Below are 22,228 nucleotides of genomic sequence, written 5' to 3'. Positions count from 1 at the left end.
TTTATATTGAAAGTAAATATGCCTATAAAGTCCCTTCTTTGATAAGTCCTTTATCCATTTTTAATGGATAACCCAAACTCTCCCATTTGTTCTAACAGTTTAAGTTTTAGTGACCTTTATCACTGTGGCAGTAGTACAGGCGTTATATTAAAGGATCCAAAAAAAGTGAAAAGGACCTTCAGGAAATATTTCCTTTGAAAGAAATTGAGACCAAGCATTTGTTCCTCAGTATTGTAAGAACTAAATGTATTGGCAAATACTTATGAAATCTTTTAAAGATAATCATTAACTAAAACACTGCTTTATTTAGTGTATTATTAAATTTTTATCAAAATAAACATCGCCTTTTTGTTACTTATTAATGTCTTTTATTTTTCTCAATAGAGAACATGCTTCATGAAACCTTTAAAAAAAAAACACCTCTTAACTTCCATAATTTTTCCAGACACAGTGGTTACAAAATAAAGCATCCAAATTCCATTTTGTCTATCAATTGCCAAGGATTTTTTAATGCTAATACCCATGTATTGAAGCAAAGAGGTATTCTGATCACCTCCTGAAGGCATTTAAATGGATGAAATCGTTGTGGGATGTATTTGGTAACAGAGAACAGGAACCTTAAATTGTTCACTTCCTTTCAGTCTATAACTTCATTTCTAAGACTTTATCCTTATGAAGTAACCAAAGATAAATCCTGCATAAACAAATAAATGAATGTATGTCAAGAAAACAGAACCATTGAGTGTAGTGAGGTACACTTACCTAATTGTGGAATAAACATTATTTTCAGCACCTACTTTTATGCCACATGATTTTGTCCACGTGTTAGATTATATTATATCAGTGTTCTGATTTAAGTCAGTATGAAAGTCAAAATAGGCACAAATAGATACATTTAGCAACAGATCTTCACTTAACATAAAATTCTTCACTTTTTTAAGAGTTGACCACAGACACTTTATAGTTTGCTGCTTTCTTATTGAAAATTATTTTTTGATGAAAAAAACATTATTCACCTATGATATTTTGATAATGTAAAATTGAGTATATCGCTGCCATATCTGTAATTCCAGTAGTGAAAGTCCACAGTATGTTTGGAACATTTAGTCATTCCATTTATATTCATTTGAATGTATGAAAACATTATGACAACAGATTTTTTATTAAATCTTAACATGTAAATATATTTTTTTAAGTCAAGTCTATTATCAAACAATATATAAAATTAAAAAAAAAAAAAAACTTACTGAACACTTATGCAAGGCACTGTTAGACATTTTATTTCCTCTTAGTTCTTGATTTGCATAGGTTCCCTAATGCTTGTTCTCGACTGTATTTGGTTTGGGAGATTTGCAAGAGTTGCTTCTCTGTTTCAGTGGAATTTTGTTAAACCATGATTAAAACACATAGAGTGTTCTATAACCTCTTTATAGAAACAGCAGGGTTGAGTAACATGACAGTATTCTGTTTACTTTTTAAAGTCGCAGAATATATTACTTGATCTGAAAATACCCAAATCTCTGCACATTTTTATTACAACTATATTTGGTTATCCACATGGCATTGTTTTAAGTAAAGCATGTATTTCAAGTTCAGTTATAAGTGCTATACGAAGGTATAATCAATAGAAACAGTTTTAAGTTCTTCCCACTTTCATCTGTATTAACCAATCAGAAATGAGTGGTACAGTTTCGTGAAGTGATATAACCATTCATAAGAAATAGTACTATATGACAGGGAAAATTATATCTGAGGTAAGAAGTGGCCATTTTACTCCCAAACTCGTGGGATGGTGAAAACAGAACAAGAATGGCAGAGCCATAAACACAGTTCTAACTAGAAAATCAAACCAGTGGTTTTCACGCTGAGACTCTTGTTCTAACATAATCCTTATATCAAATCACATTTTCTTTCTAAATACTCCCATAGCAATTCTGCCAGTTCTTTTTTTATTACTTCAGAAAATGTCTTAGGAACCTTCTAAAAGTTTGAAAGAATACAATGTTTAAGGCTTTTTTGGCGTCTAAATGTAAGTATAGAAAGACTAATAACTTGCATTTAGCTAGCATTTACATCATCATGTGTTTCATTTGATCACCAGCAGGTGTGTGAGGTAGATAAGGCAAAGAGTAGTAGTATTGTCCCTATTTTAACAAATAGAGAAATTAAGTCTAAGGGATTTTTAAGGGACAAGCCCCAAACCAGAAGTTACTAAACAGTGAAGCCTTTAAGCTTGGTGAGAGCCAGCACTCTTAGGATTACACCATTACTGCCTCCAAATGCCAATCCGTTGTCTTCGTCTCGTCTCACAGTGAACTGTGCTTAGAAAGTTTTAGAACAAATGTTACTACAGTCCAGGGTAAGATATGTAGGTTTCATTGTATGACATGTTGTTTACCTATTTTGCCTTAGTACATTTGACATGGTTTATTGCAAATTGGTGCTTCAGAATAGAGGAAGGTTGCTACAAATGTATTAACACCTTAATTATTAGTTCACTACCATGAGACCAGTCCTAAGTGGTTAGGTCATAAAGTCCTCTGCAGGTTAACCCATTTGTATAAACAAATGAGAATGAAATGAGTGGGATAATCTCCGTCTGAAGGGCAAGTCCTTTGTTTGGCTAACTAACCAGTGTTCGTGTTTATATACAGGATGCTATTGTTTTGTGCCTATAAATGAATCCTTATATATTAGTCTTATTTGTTTTTTATAGAGACAAGTTCTTTCTAGGCTTGAAAAGGCAAAGAAATTTGGTTCTCTGCTTGGACACTAATGATTTGCATTTCCCAAGGAGAATTGAATTAGGTTTTATTAGCAAATTGGGCCTATAACTTTTAAGGCCAAATTTTATTAGATTATCACACATCAGCATTAGCAAATTGTAAACTTTACTGAAATATAGAAATAGAAGTCAAAAATCAAGGCTTAGAATTCTGGAAACTTGGGAAGATGTTTTATCCTAGGGAAATTATACTACTGGCTTGGAAAAATATTTTAAGTGATTTACTTTCCTTTGAAATTTAAAAGGAAGAAAAGTTGACAACAGAACTGCCCTCATGAAATTTGTGTTAATCTTTGGTCTGGTGATCTGAGCAGTTTGGGGGGACTTACACATTAGCTGTATAATAAGTCCAAAGGTGCTCCCAGAGAAAACCAGATTTAAAATAGAATGTATTGTCACTTTCTTAGGACTTTATTTAGGAGAAGAAATTCAGCATAACTGAGTCTATAAATAAAAAAGTAATCTGAATATGACTAGATCCTATAAAATGTTAACACATCAATTGCAGTGTAGCTTTGTACTAGAAGAAATGGCGTGGGAGTTAATCCAGTCGTGACTGAGAAGTTAATTATATCACCACCGTTTAGGAGTGATTATCTAGTGTTAAAGTTCATACATTTTTATATGTATTAATTGCATTTTTGTTGGCTGTGCAGATATATAAAAATTAGTTGTAAATTTAAATGGGAAGAAAATAGAAAGTCCTTCAGCAAAGATGACTGCTTTTATAACATATTTGAGCTATGGAATGCTCTTATTTTCAAAACAATTATGAGGTTTTTTTGGTTTTTTTTAAGGGAATGGTATGGAAATTGTCATTATAAAGGCTTGCTTAGTCACATTCTAATGATAAGAACAAAATTATAAGCAATTTGATTGATAAGCACCACCACCCATCCAAGAAAATAAGAGAGAAAGGAAAAGAGAGCATGTCATCTTTTGTTTCATTTAAGTCTGGATTCAATGATACTGAGCTTACTCCTAAACTCAGGAATATTTTCTAATTTAAGGTTGATTTATTCTAGCCTGTCTGTGTTTTGATTGACTTAACAATGTGATTTAAGTATTTATGAACAATTTTTAAAATTTTATGTTAGAAATGTTAAGCCAAATATTTTTTCTTAAATATTTTTTGAAAAAACAGATGAAACCAAGAACCTATGGGATTTTAAATGTAATATTAATTAATTCCCATATTCTCTATAGTCCTTCCAGATGTGCTATTACCAATAGCTCACCCCTCGGATATGAGCCACGTGGGCTCTGTAAACTGATTTGCACTTATTTTGAATAGGAATTATACAGATTGCTGATGAATTATTAAAGCAAATGTATTGCCAAATAAATCTAAGAGCAAAATATTAAACTATAGTAAATGAGAAAGGAATGTGCACATGAAGATCTGCCTGCTTTAATAAGTTTAGCAGTTAACCTTCTCAGTTTCAGCCAAAAGAAAAGAGTTTCTCTTCTTTTTTTGTTATTGTGTTAAAAAGGCGGGGCGGGGGGGGAAGGGGTCTATAAAACTGCTTACAGAAATATCTAAGACAAAAACAAGGAAATAAAATGTTCTAAACTCAGCCGTTCCAAACCACTTGAGCTGCTATGACAGCTCATAAAACAGAGTAGTTTTTAACTGGGCTCTGTTTTACATTGCCAAAGTGAATTTTCCTTGCAGGAAGTAGCCAGAGGGTTTATTTAGTTTCCAGTCCATGGCTTTGATCTTTCTGTACTGTCACATCTCGGGTTACATAGCTCTTTTTCACTGCAGTAAATCTGCAACAGTTAATGAGAATAAAATTTCCTCCTCCTTACTGATCACATGCTGTTAAATGCCAAACCATAGCCAACTGCATATTTGCAGAATTTCAGCTACAATGTATGAAAACGGTGCAATCAGTTTAATCTTGTCGGCTTTGTAATTCATTTTATTGGGCTTTCTTTATTTTTAAGTGACCTACTTTATCAAGTAAGTGGTTGCAAGGCCAAACCTGGGAGAAAGATTTAGAATGTTAACAAACAGAGGAGAAAGGTGTGCATGTGTTGAGGAGGTGGGTGAGGGGGGTCGGGGCACATGCATGTGTACCACCATTAAGACTCCAAGTGAGTCTATACTTTAGTGCTTCTGAAAGGCCAGGCCGTTCTTTCTCTTCAAATAAACTAGTTTGGTAGCTCTTTGATTATGTTGCATGTTCAGTTTCAACATAAATTTGCACTTAGTGTTTATTTAATAAGCCAGAACATTATTTTTAACTTTTGATTAAAGATTCCGTAGTATTTAATGGAATTTAAAGGATTTCAAAAAACTTGGTCTCTACATTATAAGAGCTATTCTTAAGTTAAAATTACATTGTTAAAGCATCCATTGAACCATCATATCAAATGGGGCTGTATTCATACTGGAAGTATTATAAATATTTGTAAAATAAATCAAAGAAAATTTAAAATCACACTTAAGGAAACTATTTTATACATCATTAAACATCTTCATGCTGAAGTAAAATAAAATCTCATTATTTTTTATTTGCTTTTTTTTTCCTTACAATGAAACCTCTTGGTTGAGGCATTATTTGATTCAATCAATATATGTTGTTAAATTTATTTTTCACTTATACCTTTTATCTTTTTTACTGTCTTATTTTGTGGTTGGTAACTGGAACTTATCTCCATCAAGAAATTCACTCTTAGAAGACCATTTTAGATGATAACCATTGATAAATATATTTTATTAATATACATTTATATAGATCATAATAACATAAATAAGTATTATTAAAAATCAGCTTCTAGTTTCTTAGCATTAAAGTCACATTTACTGTTATCTTATAGCCATCTGATTCCACAGAAAAAGCTATTTGTATTCTCATAAAAATTAAAATGTTGAGTATAAATCAGTAGTATGTAATACCCATTCATTGATTTAGATAACTATCATAAAAACAATAACTGAAATTGTATTGAAACTCAGAATAATATTTCTAAATTTGGGCCAGCAACGTCAGATTTCCTGATAAAACAGAGGACCCACTTGGGAAAGTGCCTATTTTTAGTTACCCAAAAGAGAAAGGAGTGATTTGAACTTTTTAAAAGAGAGGCGCAGCACTACCCCGGGCCTTTCAGAAGGTGTTAGATAGAATGGAGAACTGTTGAACTGTAAAATAAGCCGGTCTGTGTGTACTTAAACGGAAACATCGGAGTTCCCACGTGGAGGAACATGGTGGCGGCTCAAACAGAATTTGAGACCTGGGAGGGGGCGCTGTTCTGTAGTCTGCTGCTTCGCTTTTCCGTAACATTCAATCGCGTCAGACCCTTAGTCCATCACCCACCTGAAGTTCTGGATTCCAAGTCCACAGAAAATTTCTGCACAGGATAAACATTAATTTTTTAAAGTTTTTATTGTTCTTAAACTTCAAACAAATAAGTGAAATTGGTCAGAAAAGTTTGTTTCTGGAACATGAACAGTCCAGCCCAGCTTTAAATGAAATTGCTGGAAAGAATTAGAAGCAGCTCAGGCTTCAGTGTCACTTAGACTTCATCTTTACCCTAACTCAGTTACTTGAAATGTGATTCTCTAGAATAACCGTCCGCGACCTGTCGGCGAGTGACCCTGATGGCACTCGCTGAAGCATCTGTTCCCTGAGTGCCGGCAGCGTGCTGCTCGCTGCTCATGGCAGCCTGGTCTGCTGTGCCCTTCGCAGCTCGGGCGGGGAGTCATTAACAGTGAGGAAACCAAAGCTTCTCAAGTTAAGCAGCTTGCCCAAGGTTTCTTCCCACCGCTCAGCGTCTGCTCTTATTCCCACCCACCTTTCCTTCCTCCCTCCTACAGTGAAGGAAGTGTCCTCTGCGCAAAGCCCAGGCAGGCCGTTCTGCTCTGGCCCCCTCCCCTTGTTGCCTTCGCAAGGACTTCTTTGCTGTCATCTCTCTTCCCTTCTGTGGGATCATTTCATCAGCTTATGAATGTTACCTGGAATCACTCTCATGGGCCCCACATCACATTCCAACTACTGCCCATTTCTCACTGCCCATCACACATACTTCTCAGAAGTCTCCTCTCCACCCTTCACTTTCCCCAGTCTTGTCAAGATCACCAGTGTCTTCACCTCGCCACATCCAGTGACCCTCCTTCATTCTCAGCAGTGTCCAGGTCCTGCTTGTGAAACTTCCCTTTTCAACTCTCAAGATACTTCCTTTTTCTGATTTTCCTCCCCCTCTCCATTCCTTCCTAATGTTTTCTGCCGCTTTAAATGCTGGTTACTTCAGGGCATCGGCCCTGTTCTGTATACACACAGTTTTGGGGGCCCTCTTCTCTCACTACACCATCACCCAGAGGGTTTCATTCAGATCCCGTGGTTTTAAATACTATGTTTTAAAAAGCATATGTTTTATCCGAGAGCCCTCTGAGCACCAGCCTAGTCCTCTCACTAACATATCTCATTGATTGTTTGATAAAATCATCAAACCTAACCTTTGATTTCCCACATGCAAACAGGCTTCTCCCCTAATCTTCCATCTCAGTCCATGTCACCACCCTTCAGCGGGTCAGGCCATCAACGTTGGAGTCTACCTTGGTTCCTCCCTTTTCCTCGCCCACACCACTGTCCCCAGTGCAGACCATCTGCAAAACCTGTGGTGTTCATTTCTAGACTGTGTCTCAAATTTGGCTGTGATGTTTTTTTCATTTCCACTGTTAGTACCCTGCCTAGTCCAAGCCACCAGTGTCTGTCACCCAAACCATTCAGTAGCCTCTTAATTAACTTCCCTGCTTCTACACTTACCTTCCCTTGCAATGCATTTTTTTTCTCTGTAACCATTATGTTCTTTTTAAAGTGTAAATGAGATCCTGTCTCACCTGCCTTCAGTGGCCTCCCACACTCCAATATTAAAGTTTAAATTTCTCACCATGGTCTATAAAGTCCTGCAGTATCTGACATTAACCCACTTCTCCAGCCTCATCTCCTGCAAGTGGCCTAATTGCTTACTAATTCCACCCCGTTTGAGCCCTTTTCCAACCCTCAGAAACGCACCAAGCTCCTTCTCACCTCAGCACCTTTGTATTTAAGTTGAAAATTATTTTGACTTTGAGCAACTGGTTTGTTCTTTCAAGTCTCAGCTCAAGCATCACTCCCTCGAGAGTCATCCTGACAAAACTACCAAAGAAGCCCCTTCTCCCCCATCCTGTGATTTTATTACTGTCTGCCTTAGCACCCTAATCATTTAATTAGTTAGTTAGTTAGTCAGTCAGTCAGTTAGTTATTTTTTGTTCACTTATTTACCTTCTTCCACAAGAATAGTCTCCAGAAGAGCAACTTGTCTTATTCAGAGTTGTGCCCACAGGGCCTGGCACACACTAGGTTCTCAGTAGATGTTTGTTTGGTGAATGAGTTATCAGGGTCCAAGCCAGCATTCAAACACATACATGTCTTCCCCCATTTCCTGGGCTGTATTTTATTTTCAGTGTTAACTTTTTCACAGTGTCTTAAATTTATATTTAATCTTTACTATTTCAGTATCATCCTTTCAAATGTACAATGTATAGAGCACAGGGTGGGGCAAAAGTAGGTTTACAGTTGTTCATACGGAAAATAATACAATAATTAATAAATAAGAATACAATAATAAAGTGTTCCGTGTACTCACAACTGTAAACCTACTTTTGCCCACCCTGTATTTATTAAATATAGAATCAAGATACACACACTCAGTATTACATGCTTGTATTACAGCATTGTTGGTAGGAGCCTGTGCTATGTGGGAGATTTTTTAACGACCTATGTAAGATCAAAACGTCTTTTGAATTGTAGCGTTTTATATAGATGAAGATGCCTGCCTCATAGTTACGATCAAGTTAAGAAATCCTCAGTGCACGAGAATTATACTACCACATGTCCCACTGAGGACACTGAGAAGCACTCATCTTACCGAGCACCCGCGCGCTCTGTCATTAACATTTTTTTCATTATTGGGAAAAGGAACTTTTAATATCCCAGTATTAACAGGTTTTGTGTGATTTTTCATCATCAAATAGCCCACATCCTGTAGAAACAAATTCTATGCTCTGCTTCAAGTGGGTAAAGGGCTTCCTTGGTCTTCTTTCCTGTCCCTGGGTCTTAACTAATGAGCTGTCAGTAACTAGTAAATCAGAAGTATAGCATATGTGCTGTCGGAGGTTGTTATTTCCAAAAGATATTTTAACTCTTAAAGTGTCTGTGATGACAGATTAAATTAACTTTATAGCATATAAGATAAAGATATAATCAAGGTAGGGGATGTGCATTTAATGTTTTCTTTTAACTGTGATGGTCTGGTAAGTCACTAGAATTTACATAAGAGTAAATTCTTTGTTATAACAGTAAGCTCTTTGGAAGGATTGGTCCAGTCGGCAGCTTGTTATGACTTTGTAATAGAGATAATGCTTCTTTAGAAACACATCTATGTCCTACAAGACATAATTTGAATAATCATGAGATTTGAGAAAAGCTGTTGTATCAAAGAGTTTATTATAAATGTTGATTTTTTTTGGTGCCTCCCATCTCATGAGCAAAGGTTTAACTGAGTAGAAATCTTTCATTTTACGAAGGGAGGGAGGGACTAAATGGCTATTGATGAATTCTCAAAACATTCAGTAGAGTTTTAGATTACAAAGGTTTGTTAAAATGGATCCAGTTTTCTCATTTTAAAGAGGCAATAAACCTCCATTGATGATTATTTGAAAATGGAGGAGATGTCTGGAGTTAAGAGGATTAATTATGTACTATAGTTCTGTGGATTTTACCTGTAGGAATTTTAGGCCAATATGCAGCCTTTCAGTAGTAGCCCAAGTCACTTGGTAATCTCTGAACTACTTCATGCCTCCATCAATTAAATAGAACTCAAACCTATTTCAAAGAGACAAGTAGGGCTCTGTAATAGAATCTAATTTCAAATGCTATTTGTTTTTATATTTGAGAAGAATATTAGTAATTTTCTAAACTTTATACTTCTATTATTAAAGTTAATTATTGGTCAATATAAAATCTATGTATGTGTATGTCAGTTTTTACGTAAAAGCTACATATTTCTATGGTCTCATTTCAGACCAGTGAGACACAATCTACAAATGCTTTCTTGTGCCCTTTGATTAAGTTAAAGATTAAAGTATTTTTAATAGACTTTTAAACAGGAGCATGATTGATGATTTCCTGAATATCTTCTCTTTTGTGGACATAAGTCTGCATTCTACCTCATGTAATGTAATGAAACGTACACACACACACACACATATTTTAGGCCTATTTTCTTTGTGTAGCTTTACCTAAAGTTGATACATCCCACTTTTTTAGAAATTCTTTCCATTTCAGGTTTTTCCAGCCAAAATCAAAGCACCTTCATATTGGCCTGTCAGAAATTAAAAGGCAAAGCAATCTTAAAAAGGAATCCAGACTTGTGTGGACAATATTGAGTGGCTAACTTAGAGCCCCTCAAATGAGAACGAGGGGGAGGCTTCTAGGGACATAGTTAGGCAAGTAAATTTTTAAATTGCAACTGTAACTTAAAATTACAACTTTTCAAATTGATACAAGAAACCCATAAAGCTATATTTACATGGATATTAAAACTTCATGCTGAGATAGCTTTTGAGGTGGTAAATGAACAGGAATTCTTAAAAGTCTCTAAAACATTTTTTTAAAAGGTTTCTGGGTTTTAAGGACTTTATAACTATTGAATTGTTATAATTAACTCGTTCTCTGTATACACAAAGGGGAAAAAGAAACTATTACAATTTCTTACTGTTGCAACTTGCCTTTATCTCTCAGATTCTGGGGGAGGGAAGTACTGTTTGCCATCAGCAAGTGGGCACCGTAGTCATTTAAAATAAATCAGTTTGTAATCTTTCCTTATCCTGCATACTTGAAATAATTAATATAGGTATACAGTTGACCCTTGAACAGCGCAAGGGTTAGGGATGCTGATCTCCAAGGCAGTAAAAAATCCGCATGTAACTACAGTCAGCCCTCCGCGTACGCAGATTCCCACCCGGAGTTTACCTTTGAACAATGCGGCTCCAGTGCTGGTCCATTGAAAGACACTTGTGACCAACCACGAAGTTCAGACCTGCATTGTTTAAGGGTCAAGGCACCTATGTAAATACTGCCTAAAACCCTATTCTGCCCGTAATCTCAAGAATGTAAGCTGCATTCCCATCTCCAGGGAGAGTTCTCCTCACCATTGCCCAGCTTTGCTTCTAAGTCCCAGATTGTCAGGTTGACACAACCCCAAGACAGCAAACATCCCAAAATGAAAATACCCCACCCTAAACACTTCTGTGCCTGCACCCTTTTCAAAGAGAAGCCAACGCTATAGCAGTCAACCTGAGAGCAGAAATGTGTGCAAGGTAAGAAGTGATGATTTGCGTGAAATAACCAAAAGCCTTACCCCTGATTATGTACTTCAAAATAAACTCACTAAATATAAAATCAGACGAGAAAGCATGTAAAGAGCCTTTCCTAGTGTTTTTCATCTCTAAAAGTGTTGTATCATTTGCATTAGTCATGACATAGAATCTGAAGGGTTTTGATTGCATATCCCGTTTATACAAAGTGTCCACTCTCGCTAAGGTAAAAGGAAGGTATGATTGGCCATGGCATTATTTTAGTGCAACAGCAATTAGTTGCCTGTGCTTGGGCATAACTCTCTATGAATTATGTAAGAACCCGTGAGGGTGACCAGAAAGCATGTGTGAGAAGTGTGCCAGGTGTGATAGAGATCTCTTCACTGTCTGGATTAGGTGGCAGGAGCCAGGATTTTCTAAGTATTTTAAGGAAGGCTCTATTATTTTCATATGTCACAACAATAACAACACCAAGTGTGTAAGAGTCACTATACCGTTCTTGTAAGAGACTTGGACACACAGTCTCAGGGCAGACAGATGTTAAAAGGTATAGCCCTTATTCTTATTTTACAAAAATCATCATGACAAAGAAAGTTACAGATACATACTGAAACAAGTTAGCAGTAGAGACAGAAATCATGTCCAGATATTCTGTTTCTGAGGTCATTGCACTCCAATAACTTGTAAAAAGTTCAGGAGTTAAATTCATATTTAAGTTAGTGTTGCTGAATTTAATAAACATAATTGCCAGTCCTTAAATTAAGGGAGGGAAATGCCTACATACATCAGTATTTTAAAAGTTTCCTTATGTTGCTTTGAAAATAGTTAATTTAGAAGATGATAGTAGGGTACAAGTAAAAAAACTATTTGTTAGGATCGTATACTTATACTTTCCAATCTACACTGACTTTGCTTGGTATCAACTCAATGTGCCGAAAGGGTGCTTAGCCCCATTCTGTGAAAATTATAAGAAAATACCTCATTTCATCATCAGAAGACTGCATCTGGTTGATTAGAAGGACTTAAGTCCATCCGTATCTTGACAATCTAAAGTTAGCCTTGGACATAAGTAGAAAATGAATTCAGCTTGGATTTGTTTGTGTATTTGTTTTTACAGATCCATAATATAACATATTCTCAAGGACTAAGAGAGCTCGTAAAATTTAAGAGTGGAGATTTACTTTAGTACCTGTTCTTCTAGCGCTACATGCAGTGTTGGTACAGGATATAGTATACTGGGGTCCTGAATGCTCTAGAGGTCACCAGATGGCTATGAAATATTTATCTGACCTGTGTTGATTACTGAAATTACTGAGTTAGTGGCTGAAAGTGTTTGTATAACACTGCCCAACACAGAGGTTTTAAAATGTTATCATAATGCAAGGAAATGCCTTTTTATTGTATATTTGATCATATAAACTTACTGAAAGTCATACTTTCATGCTTAGCTGTTTTAAATCATGCACTTTGAATTTGTTTAAATATTATTTCTGTTATCCATTCTTGTACTCTTAATTTTAGAAACATATTAGTTTGATTTAGCTACAAAGAAGTCTTTACTTTTCAACCACCATTTGATTTTTATCAGCAAAAGATAATTTGTAGGTTATTTAGCCTAAAAATTGAGACAAGTAAATGAATAAGTAGACATGACATAAATTGGAAACTTTACATTAAGTTTCTTATATTTGATAAGACTTTTGAGTTTTTTCACAACAAACATTTATCCACCTCTTATGTAAGATAGTAAAAGAAAGTGAAAAGTTTCAAAACTATATCGAAATATTCCCAAACTATATTATTTATTTAAGCACTTTGGAGACAAGGTTTTAACAGAAGCTTAACAGTAATTTCCATTTATGAGACTGATATGTCAGTAGGGATAGCGTGCACGTTGGGTAGCCATGGTACCTCGTTGACTATGTCCATATGTCAGACTGCTGTTTTATAAAGAAAGACGGAGTTGATACAGCCCACTTTGTGTTAGTACTCCTGATCACCGGGGGTTCTGTTCCAGCTCCTGAACGTGTTCATTTTGATAGTACATTATCACTTTAAGATTCTGGCTGGTGCTTAAATTACACTAACTGGAGGTCATTATTCATATTTTAACTGGACTCAAAAGTTTTTAGTACCAGCATCAACTTTTGAATTATGCTCGAGGTCTTAGACTTTACAGCATGTTTAGTTTCTTTTCATTTCTTATTAGTATTTTTCAGTACCTAATAGTCTCCGGCTCCCACCTCCAACAAGAACTCTCCTCTCTGTTCAACATCAGAAACATTTTCCTCTTTGGCATGTGCTTTCTCGTTCCCCAAGCAGTATAAGCAAATTGGAAAGTTCAGCTGTCATTCTTGGAAGGTCATAGATCACACTAGCAGCCCAAGTAATCCAAGAGGTTTTAAGTATCATAGCATTTAGTTTAAAGTGAAATTTGCTCTGACAGGGCTGGCAGACCAATAGGAAAAAGAAATATTTGTGCTTGGAGAAGTGCATATGTAGAGACCAAGAGTATAACTGATGGCTGGAAGTGATTTCAGTCTAAAAAAACAAATCATTAAGAGAGTGCATAGGGGTAAAATACACAGTTCATATTTTAAAGACTCTCAAAATGAACCAGCAACGAAGGTTAGCATTACAGAGTAATTAGCTGTGGTGTTCGGCCTTTAACTCACTCAGTCCCAGACAGGACGGTTAAACCATCCCTGTGAAAACATTGCTACTCACATTAGAGTCTCTACGCTAAGCCTACAGCAGTAATTTTTGTACCTTAAGAAGCAAGGGTATTATGACAGATTATATAAATGTTGAAGCAGTAACAGACAAACAGTTATTCAAAGGAGGTGCTAATGACTCAGTTTATTGACCTCGGGGTTACTTAAGCAGCTCGGTGAGTTCCCGCACATTTGGGGGTGTGAAATGAGGCATTGCCCTGATACTACAGAACTGCCAGTTGCAAGCAGTCCTTGTACCTCATTGAAGAAATGGAAGTTAAAGATACTTTCATTAAAAGATTGCTGTAAAAAGTTGGAGACCACTTATAGATTTAAGTGAGTGATCCCACCAGCTTGGAAACCACATCTGAGAGCTTCCACCAGGTACCTGTTAGGGTATTTTTTCTGTTAATTGCTGCAAAAAAGAAAACATCTTCTAATGGCTCAGTTGTTTCTTCCAAATCCTTGTTCTCGTGAAGACAGCCAGTCTCGAGTCACAGGGTACGAAGCCTATAAATCCTTTCCCTGACTGCAGAGCAGGGAAGAGTAAAGTGGGAGCGGCGTCCAGCAAGACACAGACTGAGCTGACTCGGAAGGGCCCCTCCCACACAAATGCGTAGAAAAGGCGGGCGAAAGGTGACAACAGTTTATCACTTATGGCCAAGTTCACAAAGATCGGAAATACCCCCAGTGACACACGTGCACAGAAAGGAGTCACCCACAAGAAGACTGAACTAGGTATAGGTTTCGCAGTATAGAGGATGGAGCTGAATTCCCTGTATAAAGTCGGGAACATCAAAGCGCTGCCTTTTTCTCACCAGTTGAAAAGAGATCTCGTGATTTTAATTCACCAGCTTGCTCCATATATATGAGTAGTTGCAGAATTGAGACTGTATAGTCTAACTGAGGGAACCCCAAGTCCAGAAATTATTAAAATTGATTCAGGACAATGAAATCCCCAGGGGCTTGAAAGGTTATAAACAAATAAGAACCTCTCTGTAGAAATATTTCCAAGCTCAGGGGCCAAGAGACAGGCCCAAAAACAAATAAACCTGAACTTGAGCCCAATAAAATATTACAGAGCTCATAAAGAAAGGACTGTCATGAAGGAGAATTGTCAGATGCAACAGTAGGAGTCAGGATGCCCAAGAAGCAGAGTTAATAGAAAAATCTCAGTGAGACTGTAAAACATAAGAAAAGTAAAAGGATAGAAAACTAAATGATGATATAATATGAAGAAGTACCAGCTGTAACATCTCCACATAAAAATATCAGTAAAATAGACTCGGGAAATGCTTAAACAACAGATTAAGATGTGTAATGAGAGAAGTTAAATTGAATGATATACAGGAGCACTAATAAAAAGGATTTTCTTTCTTTTGTAATAAAGTCATGACTATTTTACACATGCTTCTCCCATCATTAGTACAAGTTAGTTTTTGTTGGAAGCATCTCAGTATAGTAAGTAAATTAAAAGAACCTGCCAATGGTATTTTTCCCCTTAGAACTGACAGATGTCTTTTTTTTTTAAGTTTTTAAAAAAATAAATTCCACGTGATTACTTTAAACACAACTTCCCACTACTTGTATCATTTGTCCCTGATTTTGGGGGGAAATATTACTTAGCTTGATTTCACTAAAAATATGATTCTTTAATATTCTGTAGCCATTAAGTTTTATCATAATAAAAGGAAAATTGATAATCATGCATCTACAAGATTAAAGAAAACTAAATGGGAAATGACAGCTGACCCTGATATGTATTGGTGAAGCCCACTGAAAACCGCCTAACTGCTCACTTTCTCAGTAACACGAAGGCTCAAGTCCAAAGCAGCAACACCTTTGAGCCACCCGAAATAGGGGCTTATTACATGTAAATGATAGGAACGAGATGCTGCGGGCAGCTCCATGAGCATTGTAGAGGCCGTTCTACAACAGTAGTGCTTTAGCTCGCGAGTATGTTACACTGGTTAGTGTCCAAGACAACAGCTCTTCTAGCATTTTGATAGGCCCTGCAGCCACTTTGCATGTGCCTGAAAGATACTCCTGCTTAGCTCTAAGTAAATTGTTTCAACTTATAAAGTGAAGACATCAATTATATGAGAAAGCAATGGAAACCACGTTCTGTCAGTGGTCAATATGCGGAGAAATTTAAGTTCTGTAAAGGTTGCTTTAAAACTTTGTAAAAGTGCAATACTCAGTGATATGACAAGCCCGCCATCTAGTGGTTGATCTGTAAATTACAAACGCTTAGATCTCGATTTAATAGTACATCACTATACAAACGTTAGGTATAATCTTATAGACATTATCTCACTTAATCAACACTTCCCTTGTGACTGTATAAGAACATTGAGAAACACATGTTCACTCTGCCACGATAGTCCGCCCTTACTACTGAACAGAGACACAAACCTGATTCGTCTGCGTGGGACACCGCAGCCTCTAGTTACTGGACGGAGCGCATTCCCATAGGAAAGGGGCAAAACTTGTTTTGTTCACAACTAACTATAACTTCTAAATTTTTCAGCCAATTTTGATATTCTTCCCCTTTATTCTCAGTTCCCAAGTAAGTGTATAACTCAAGAAAAAGTTTTTTAAATCCTAACTTTTGGTCGTGAACTATGGCATATTGGTCATTGTTTTTCTGCCAGTGCCTCTCCGAGCTCTCATTAATGACTTCACACATGGACAGACATAAAGTGCTCCTAAATGTTCCCCGTGCTCTTGCCTCTCAATGCCTCTTATTATCACAATTGTCCTCCTAAAGTACAGAAGTAAGTTGTTCCCCTTCTTAAAAACCATGACAACTCTCCAAGTGTCTAGTTCTTAACATGGCATGTGAAGAACTTTCAGAATCTATCCTGACCCCCCCCTTTCTAGCTTTATCTCCCACCACTTGCTTACATCATAAACCCAAGACTTTCACCATAACGTATCACTTGCTCAATCCCAAAAGAATTCCAGCCTTTGATTATCTTACGGATCACTATTAATAGACTCACTATTCCCTGTGCATAAATTTATTGTCATAAAGGATTTTGTCTTAGGTAGAACAGAATCCCTAAAGAAAGACCCAAAGTTAAAAGAAGAGATTCAGCATGGTAGTTATAAGTGAAAATTTCATATGTCTGTACACAGAATTAACACACACATTCAGTGTAAGCCACTTTGTGGCAATGACGCCTTAGAGAACTTGTTTAAGATCAGTGCTGTTTCAGCCTACATTGGCAGAGTCGGAAAGAATCTCACTGTATTCTATGCTGGTTCCAGACCACATTATAAATGACACATTTCACCTTCATTTTAAGAAAAATACTGAAAAAGTGAAGTTATTTTAGAGAGCAAGAGAGGTGGTAAAGGTTTTAGAGACCATGGCATGAGGAATGACTAAACAGGAGTTGTAAAATAGATATTAAAGAAGAATCTGACTTCTCGTGTGGCTCCGGAGGGTGAGTCTAGGACTGACAGAGCCAGACATCAGAGCGGCGTAACAAGGGACTTTGCAACAGTCCGCCGTGGCCGTGAGTGGCACAAACTGCGCCCACCGTGGAGCGAGGCCTGTGTTCCGGGAACAGGGTGGCCCTGTCAGGGATGCTGGTGCGGGGAAAGCACGGGCTCTAGACGATTTCTGGAAGTGTGTCCAACAAGGATTCTGTGAGCCTGTGGAAAGAGAGCGAGGCTGGAATTTATTCTTTCTATTTTTTAGCATCCATTAATATATTCACTATTTACTCTGCATTCATTTTACTGACTAGGGGATTTCAAAGAAGGAAAAAAAGACTTGTGTTGCTTTTATCTCATTTTAATAAAATAACGATAATACTTTTCACTTACGCAGCACTTTTCACCCAAGGATTTCAAAGTGCTTTACAAACATGCACTAATTAAGCCTCCCAAGCAGCCAGAGGTAGGTGGCTTTCCTCCCTTCCTGTGGGAATGTCAGCTCTGGCCCAGAAGTTCAATGAGAGCCTCAGAGGGCCTGGGATTGCTCCCCGGCTGCTGTCCCCCGTGTACTGTGCTGCATGTGATACGTCACCTGTCATGGCTGGATTCCTCCCCCTCCATTATCTCAAGTTTAGAATTCCAATGAATGCTGTTAAAAATTTATTTGAAGCCTTGTAAATATTACAGAAAATCCAGTCTTCTGCTTGCTGAATGCTAATTAGATTTCTAAAGGTGTTTTGGGTTTTTTTTTTTAAATATAGATGTAGTTTTATATTTTTTTTTTAATTTTAAATATAAAATTTCTTTTATGAAGAATTTGTGATTTTCCTTTCTAGGTACCCAAAAATCATTGTTCTTGGATCACAAAATTTAATAGCAGATGGAGTTGGGGGGCCTTACCTTTCCTAGTTGTCTTTTCACAACAAACGATAACCATTTTCATTGAGCTAGAATTATATATTTTCAGGAAGAGATCTTGCATTGTGGTATCCTTCTAATTTAAAGTTCTAAAATCTGATATCTAGACATTGAGAATACAGGTCAGATAACACTACATAACTAGTCCTGGGAAGAAAAAGTGGCCTCGTTGTGGCATGTTCTGATCTGGAGGGACACACAGCTTCTGTGGATAGGTCAGGAGGCCCGGGAAGAGGACCTGCACATGCGGAGACACACGGCCGTGCGGGACTGAGACCCGTGTAAACAGCCAGCTGTACGCTTGCCCGAAGCAGCTCAGTGGTGCAGGGCGAGAGCAGCCGCGCACCCCACGCCCAGGCGCCCTGCTTCCAGGGTCCCCGGTGAGGAAAGGCAGGCGCCTTTTGTGCTCTTGACTCCAGCGGAGTCTTAGTGCGTTGGAAAGCAGTGTTTTTGCTGCAACGCTTCCCTTTTATATTCGTGGTCTGTCCCTTTCCAGAAGATCTTCCCTAAAGAGCCTGTCCCCTGTTTAAAGGAGAACTTGCTGTTGGGCTCTCCTGGTTTTGGGCCAGATTCAGCATTAACAAGGCCGCATCCTATCCTGCAGGGGGAAGTAGGGTGAATAAATGTCCACGCGTCGCAAAAGAATGGAGTTGGCTTCAAATCCTCCTTCTCTGGAAGTTCAAGACGTTTTGTCCTTGACATTGTATTACACAGAGATCTCTACGCAAATAGAACTTAATCACAGGAAACCTGCAGCTCAGACACCGCAACTCATCAGAGCTCTAGGTCGCGTCTTTCTTTCCCTGACTGGGGTGCAAGTTTTCACCAACAGTGCGACTGACATTTTTAACAACTATAGTATCCACCTGTCAATTTACAATGGAAAGTATAGCCATCAGGCAAATCAGAAAACGTCTCAGTTTCTTCTTTACCCTGTCGGCAAGCCCCATGGGAAAGCAGTGATCAGAAGTTTGCCTGTTGGTCCTAGAAATACAAAACTGAAAGTTTTGCAGTTTGAATGTATAATGATCTCAGACTCTCAGACCCTGTATTAAGGCTCCTTCCTCAGTGAGGACAAGCTTGTCAGGATGGTCAGGCGTTGTTAGAGGTCACCCCAAGGAATGGCTCGGGCAGTTCTACCAACACTGCCTCCGGAGCTCCTTGTTCTGTGCCAGGGGCGGACGGACTCCCTTCTGAGGCTCGTCTTCCTCCCTCAGGCAGTTAGTCATTTGTCACAGTTCCTCAGCGAGAGCTTGTTTCCAAGGTGCCTTTGATATTTCTTCGCTGATCTGCTATGTGCTGCTTGTTTCCAAGCTCTTGAGAGAGATCTCACCATAGCCCTTAGGTTGAGAAAGACAAAATTAACAAGTTTAACCTAAGTCTGCTGCTGCTCAGCCTCAGAAGAGAGGCTAAATATGTAGGGAGTGGCGGAAGGCGGGTAATAGGTAGAAAGATGAAAAGGAAGGTGAAACCCACAGCTCTGCAGTCACTCTTCACATACGGAGAGTTGTTCAGATACGTATTTGTTAGCCTTAGTGCTTCAGGAGAAAAATCTCAACAGCCAGTTCCCCTGATTTTAAACTGAGACAGGTGTACCTGAGCTCATGGACTCCACTGATTTCTCAGACATCTTGAAAGCCACCTCTGGAGTAATATTTCCCTTCATATAAAATTTAACCTTCCTGTGGGACCAAGGGAGGAGGGGCGTGCTAATATTTTGCAATTTTAAGATGAAATTCAGGCCTAAAAATTTCATAAATTATAGATGAAGCCCAAAAGTTTGAGTTATCTGGCATCACTCACTGCAAATGCTCACCTAAACTTGTTTCAGAAATTCCATTCCCGAGAGGTAGATGCACATGACTAACACGCCCTATTATATTATGACTCTTTACATTTAGTACTAAGTCCTATCCCAGCGCACATGGGCACACACATTATTTAAAACCTTGATAAAGTTACTTCTAAAGTGTTTTCATCTCATTTTGAGCTGTGAGAGGAAAGGAAGTTAGTGGCTATATGGGTATATTGTTTAATCATATTGAGATTTTGCTTATAAGAAAAGTGTTTTCCATCTAATATAATCTCAAATCATCTTAAGTCATTTAAATACATTTATACTTTTAGAGTTTACATTTCTGCATTATAGACCCTTTCCTTTGATTGGAAATGAGCTCACTGGCACCCACTGCATGAGCTGTGCATGAGCATGTTACAGTTGCCATATTTGCCTGGCAAAATAAAGCTCGTGGTTTTGCTAAGTGTTGGGTAATTCTCTGAACCTTAAAAAGTGCTCTGGAGAACAGATTCTCATCCAAGTAATTGACTAATGGATGAAAATAATTTTTTTATAAAGTAATACTCAGAGGTCATCCATTGTCCAGCTGTCTATAACTAAAGGCTATCTTTGGGCTTCTATTTCCATGGAATAAATTGAACCAAAATGCATAATTTACTTGCTGTTACTCAAAAGAAATGTACTATTGAATAATTTTTTGCACTGAGGAGTCAGAAGGATTGCAGATCAAATGTGGCTCACTTTGAAATTCTGTGAAATTTCCTGTCTTCTCTCTTTACTCACACGCTTAGTGTGTGATTTGGCTCTGAGTGAGTGTTTACTGTTAAAATCAAACTGTGTCCTTTCTAATAGTGGATCAGTCCTATATCTTCATATGAAAGAGATCTCATTATAAACAGCAAAATGCACTACGGTTTTATTCCACAGCATTGTATTTCTGATCATTGCTAGCAAGTAAAATCTTTTCATATTCTGGCATAAAAGCCATATATGAATGTAATTTATTGAAACTTCTCTGATCTGTCCTCCTCTTTGTCTTGGTTACCTGATTACAGTGGTTCCCAACATTTTAACACACATTCTTACAAGTAAATATTTATCATACACAGTTTTATGGCTGTATTTGTAAAGGATTAATATCCACATCAATCACTTCCACTGCTAGGAAGAGAATCTTGAGGGTGTAAAGTCCAGTCCTCTTATTTGACCTGCATTGTGGATGTGTGATGAAAAATATAAATTCTATTTCTTTTTCTCTTTTTAGCCTTGGAATGGATGGCTTTGGCCAGTCGGTTGGCCTTCTCGGACGCCCAGCCACAGCGTATGGATTCCGCCCTGATGAACCTTACTACTATGGCTACGGATCTCGCTAAAGTCGTCCCTTTCCATATGTACCCTTAGCTTAGGAGAAACCTGTGTGGGTTGGGTTGACTTTGAATCTTGAGCTAATAATGCATGTTGATATTATTGCGGTCTGTGCTTGTTTTTGTTGTTTCATGTTGTTAGCTGCAGGTTAACTCCACCCTCTCCATCCTGTGTTAAGTACATCATCGAGCCACACCTTGATGCTGGATAACATTTCCCATGACACTCAGAAGTGGATGCTGAAAAGCAACTAGACTGGAAAACAAACACTACATTATGTACATTAAGTGACTAATTTAATTTCTATTAAAAAGAAACAAAGTGCAAATGAATTAGAGAAAGTCATGTGTTTCTATTTAGTGTATTTCATTAGGAGTTACATGCTTATATAGGGTGCATATGAATTTTATTTTTCCCTGCCCCTTTTCCCCCCTTGTAAACTCTTAAGTATTTCATGTGACATGTGCTTCCCTAAAAATTTATAAAAAGACGTCACCATTTTATTCCACGCCATGTGCCTGAAAGGTTGCTTCCCAAAGTTATTAACTAGGAGTTTTCAATTAACAATGGAACATATGCCATAAGTTATGTTATATATGAGTATAGTCTCTTCAGCCGTTTGAATTCATGCCCTTCTGATTTTAATATAGAAAATCTGGGACATCTATTAGTATGCATGAAACTAGATTCGTATTGGGCTTTTATTTATGATTTGTGAAATCTGAAGTATGGAAAAGGTAATTATAGGTCTCATTGAGGAAAACTAAGGAACAGTATTTTGCTCACTAAGATACTTGTTTCCCATTTGCTCACTTGTTATTATAAGATAAATTGAG

General features: G+C 37.5%; 1 protein-coding gene across 2 annotated transcripts in view; it reads left to right on the top strand.

Annotated features, from left to right (window-relative positions):
- KIFAP3 (kinesin associated protein 3) overlaps window positions 1-21,724 on the top strand; it is a 100,466-nt gene extending 78,742 nt beyond the window's left edge. The window contains exons 20-21 of one of the 2 annotated variants that reach the window (XM_081120429.1): window positions 17,706-17,774; window positions 21,292-21,724. In XM_081120429.1, coding sequence (XP_080976555.1) covers window positions 17,706-17,751 — 46 coding nt within the window. In that variant the 3' untranslated portion in view covers window positions 17,752-17,774; window positions 21,292-21,724. The remainder of the gene's footprint in view (window positions 1-17,705; window positions 17,775-21,291) is intronic. The other variant, XM_081120428.1, reaches the window with a different exon arrangement.
- Window positions 21,725-22,228: the final 504 nt, after the last annotated feature.

The sequence above is a fragment of the Miniopterus schreibersii genome, assembly GCF_964146895.1.
Source record: "Miniopterus schreibersii genome assembly, chromosome: 19".
Classification (NCBI taxonomy): domain Eukaryota; kingdom Metazoa; phylum Chordata; class Mammalia; order Chiroptera; family Miniopteridae; genus Miniopterus; species Miniopterus schreibersii.
Note: the sequence above shows the minus strand (reverse complement) of the source record. Positions and strands in the feature narration are given on the sequence as shown.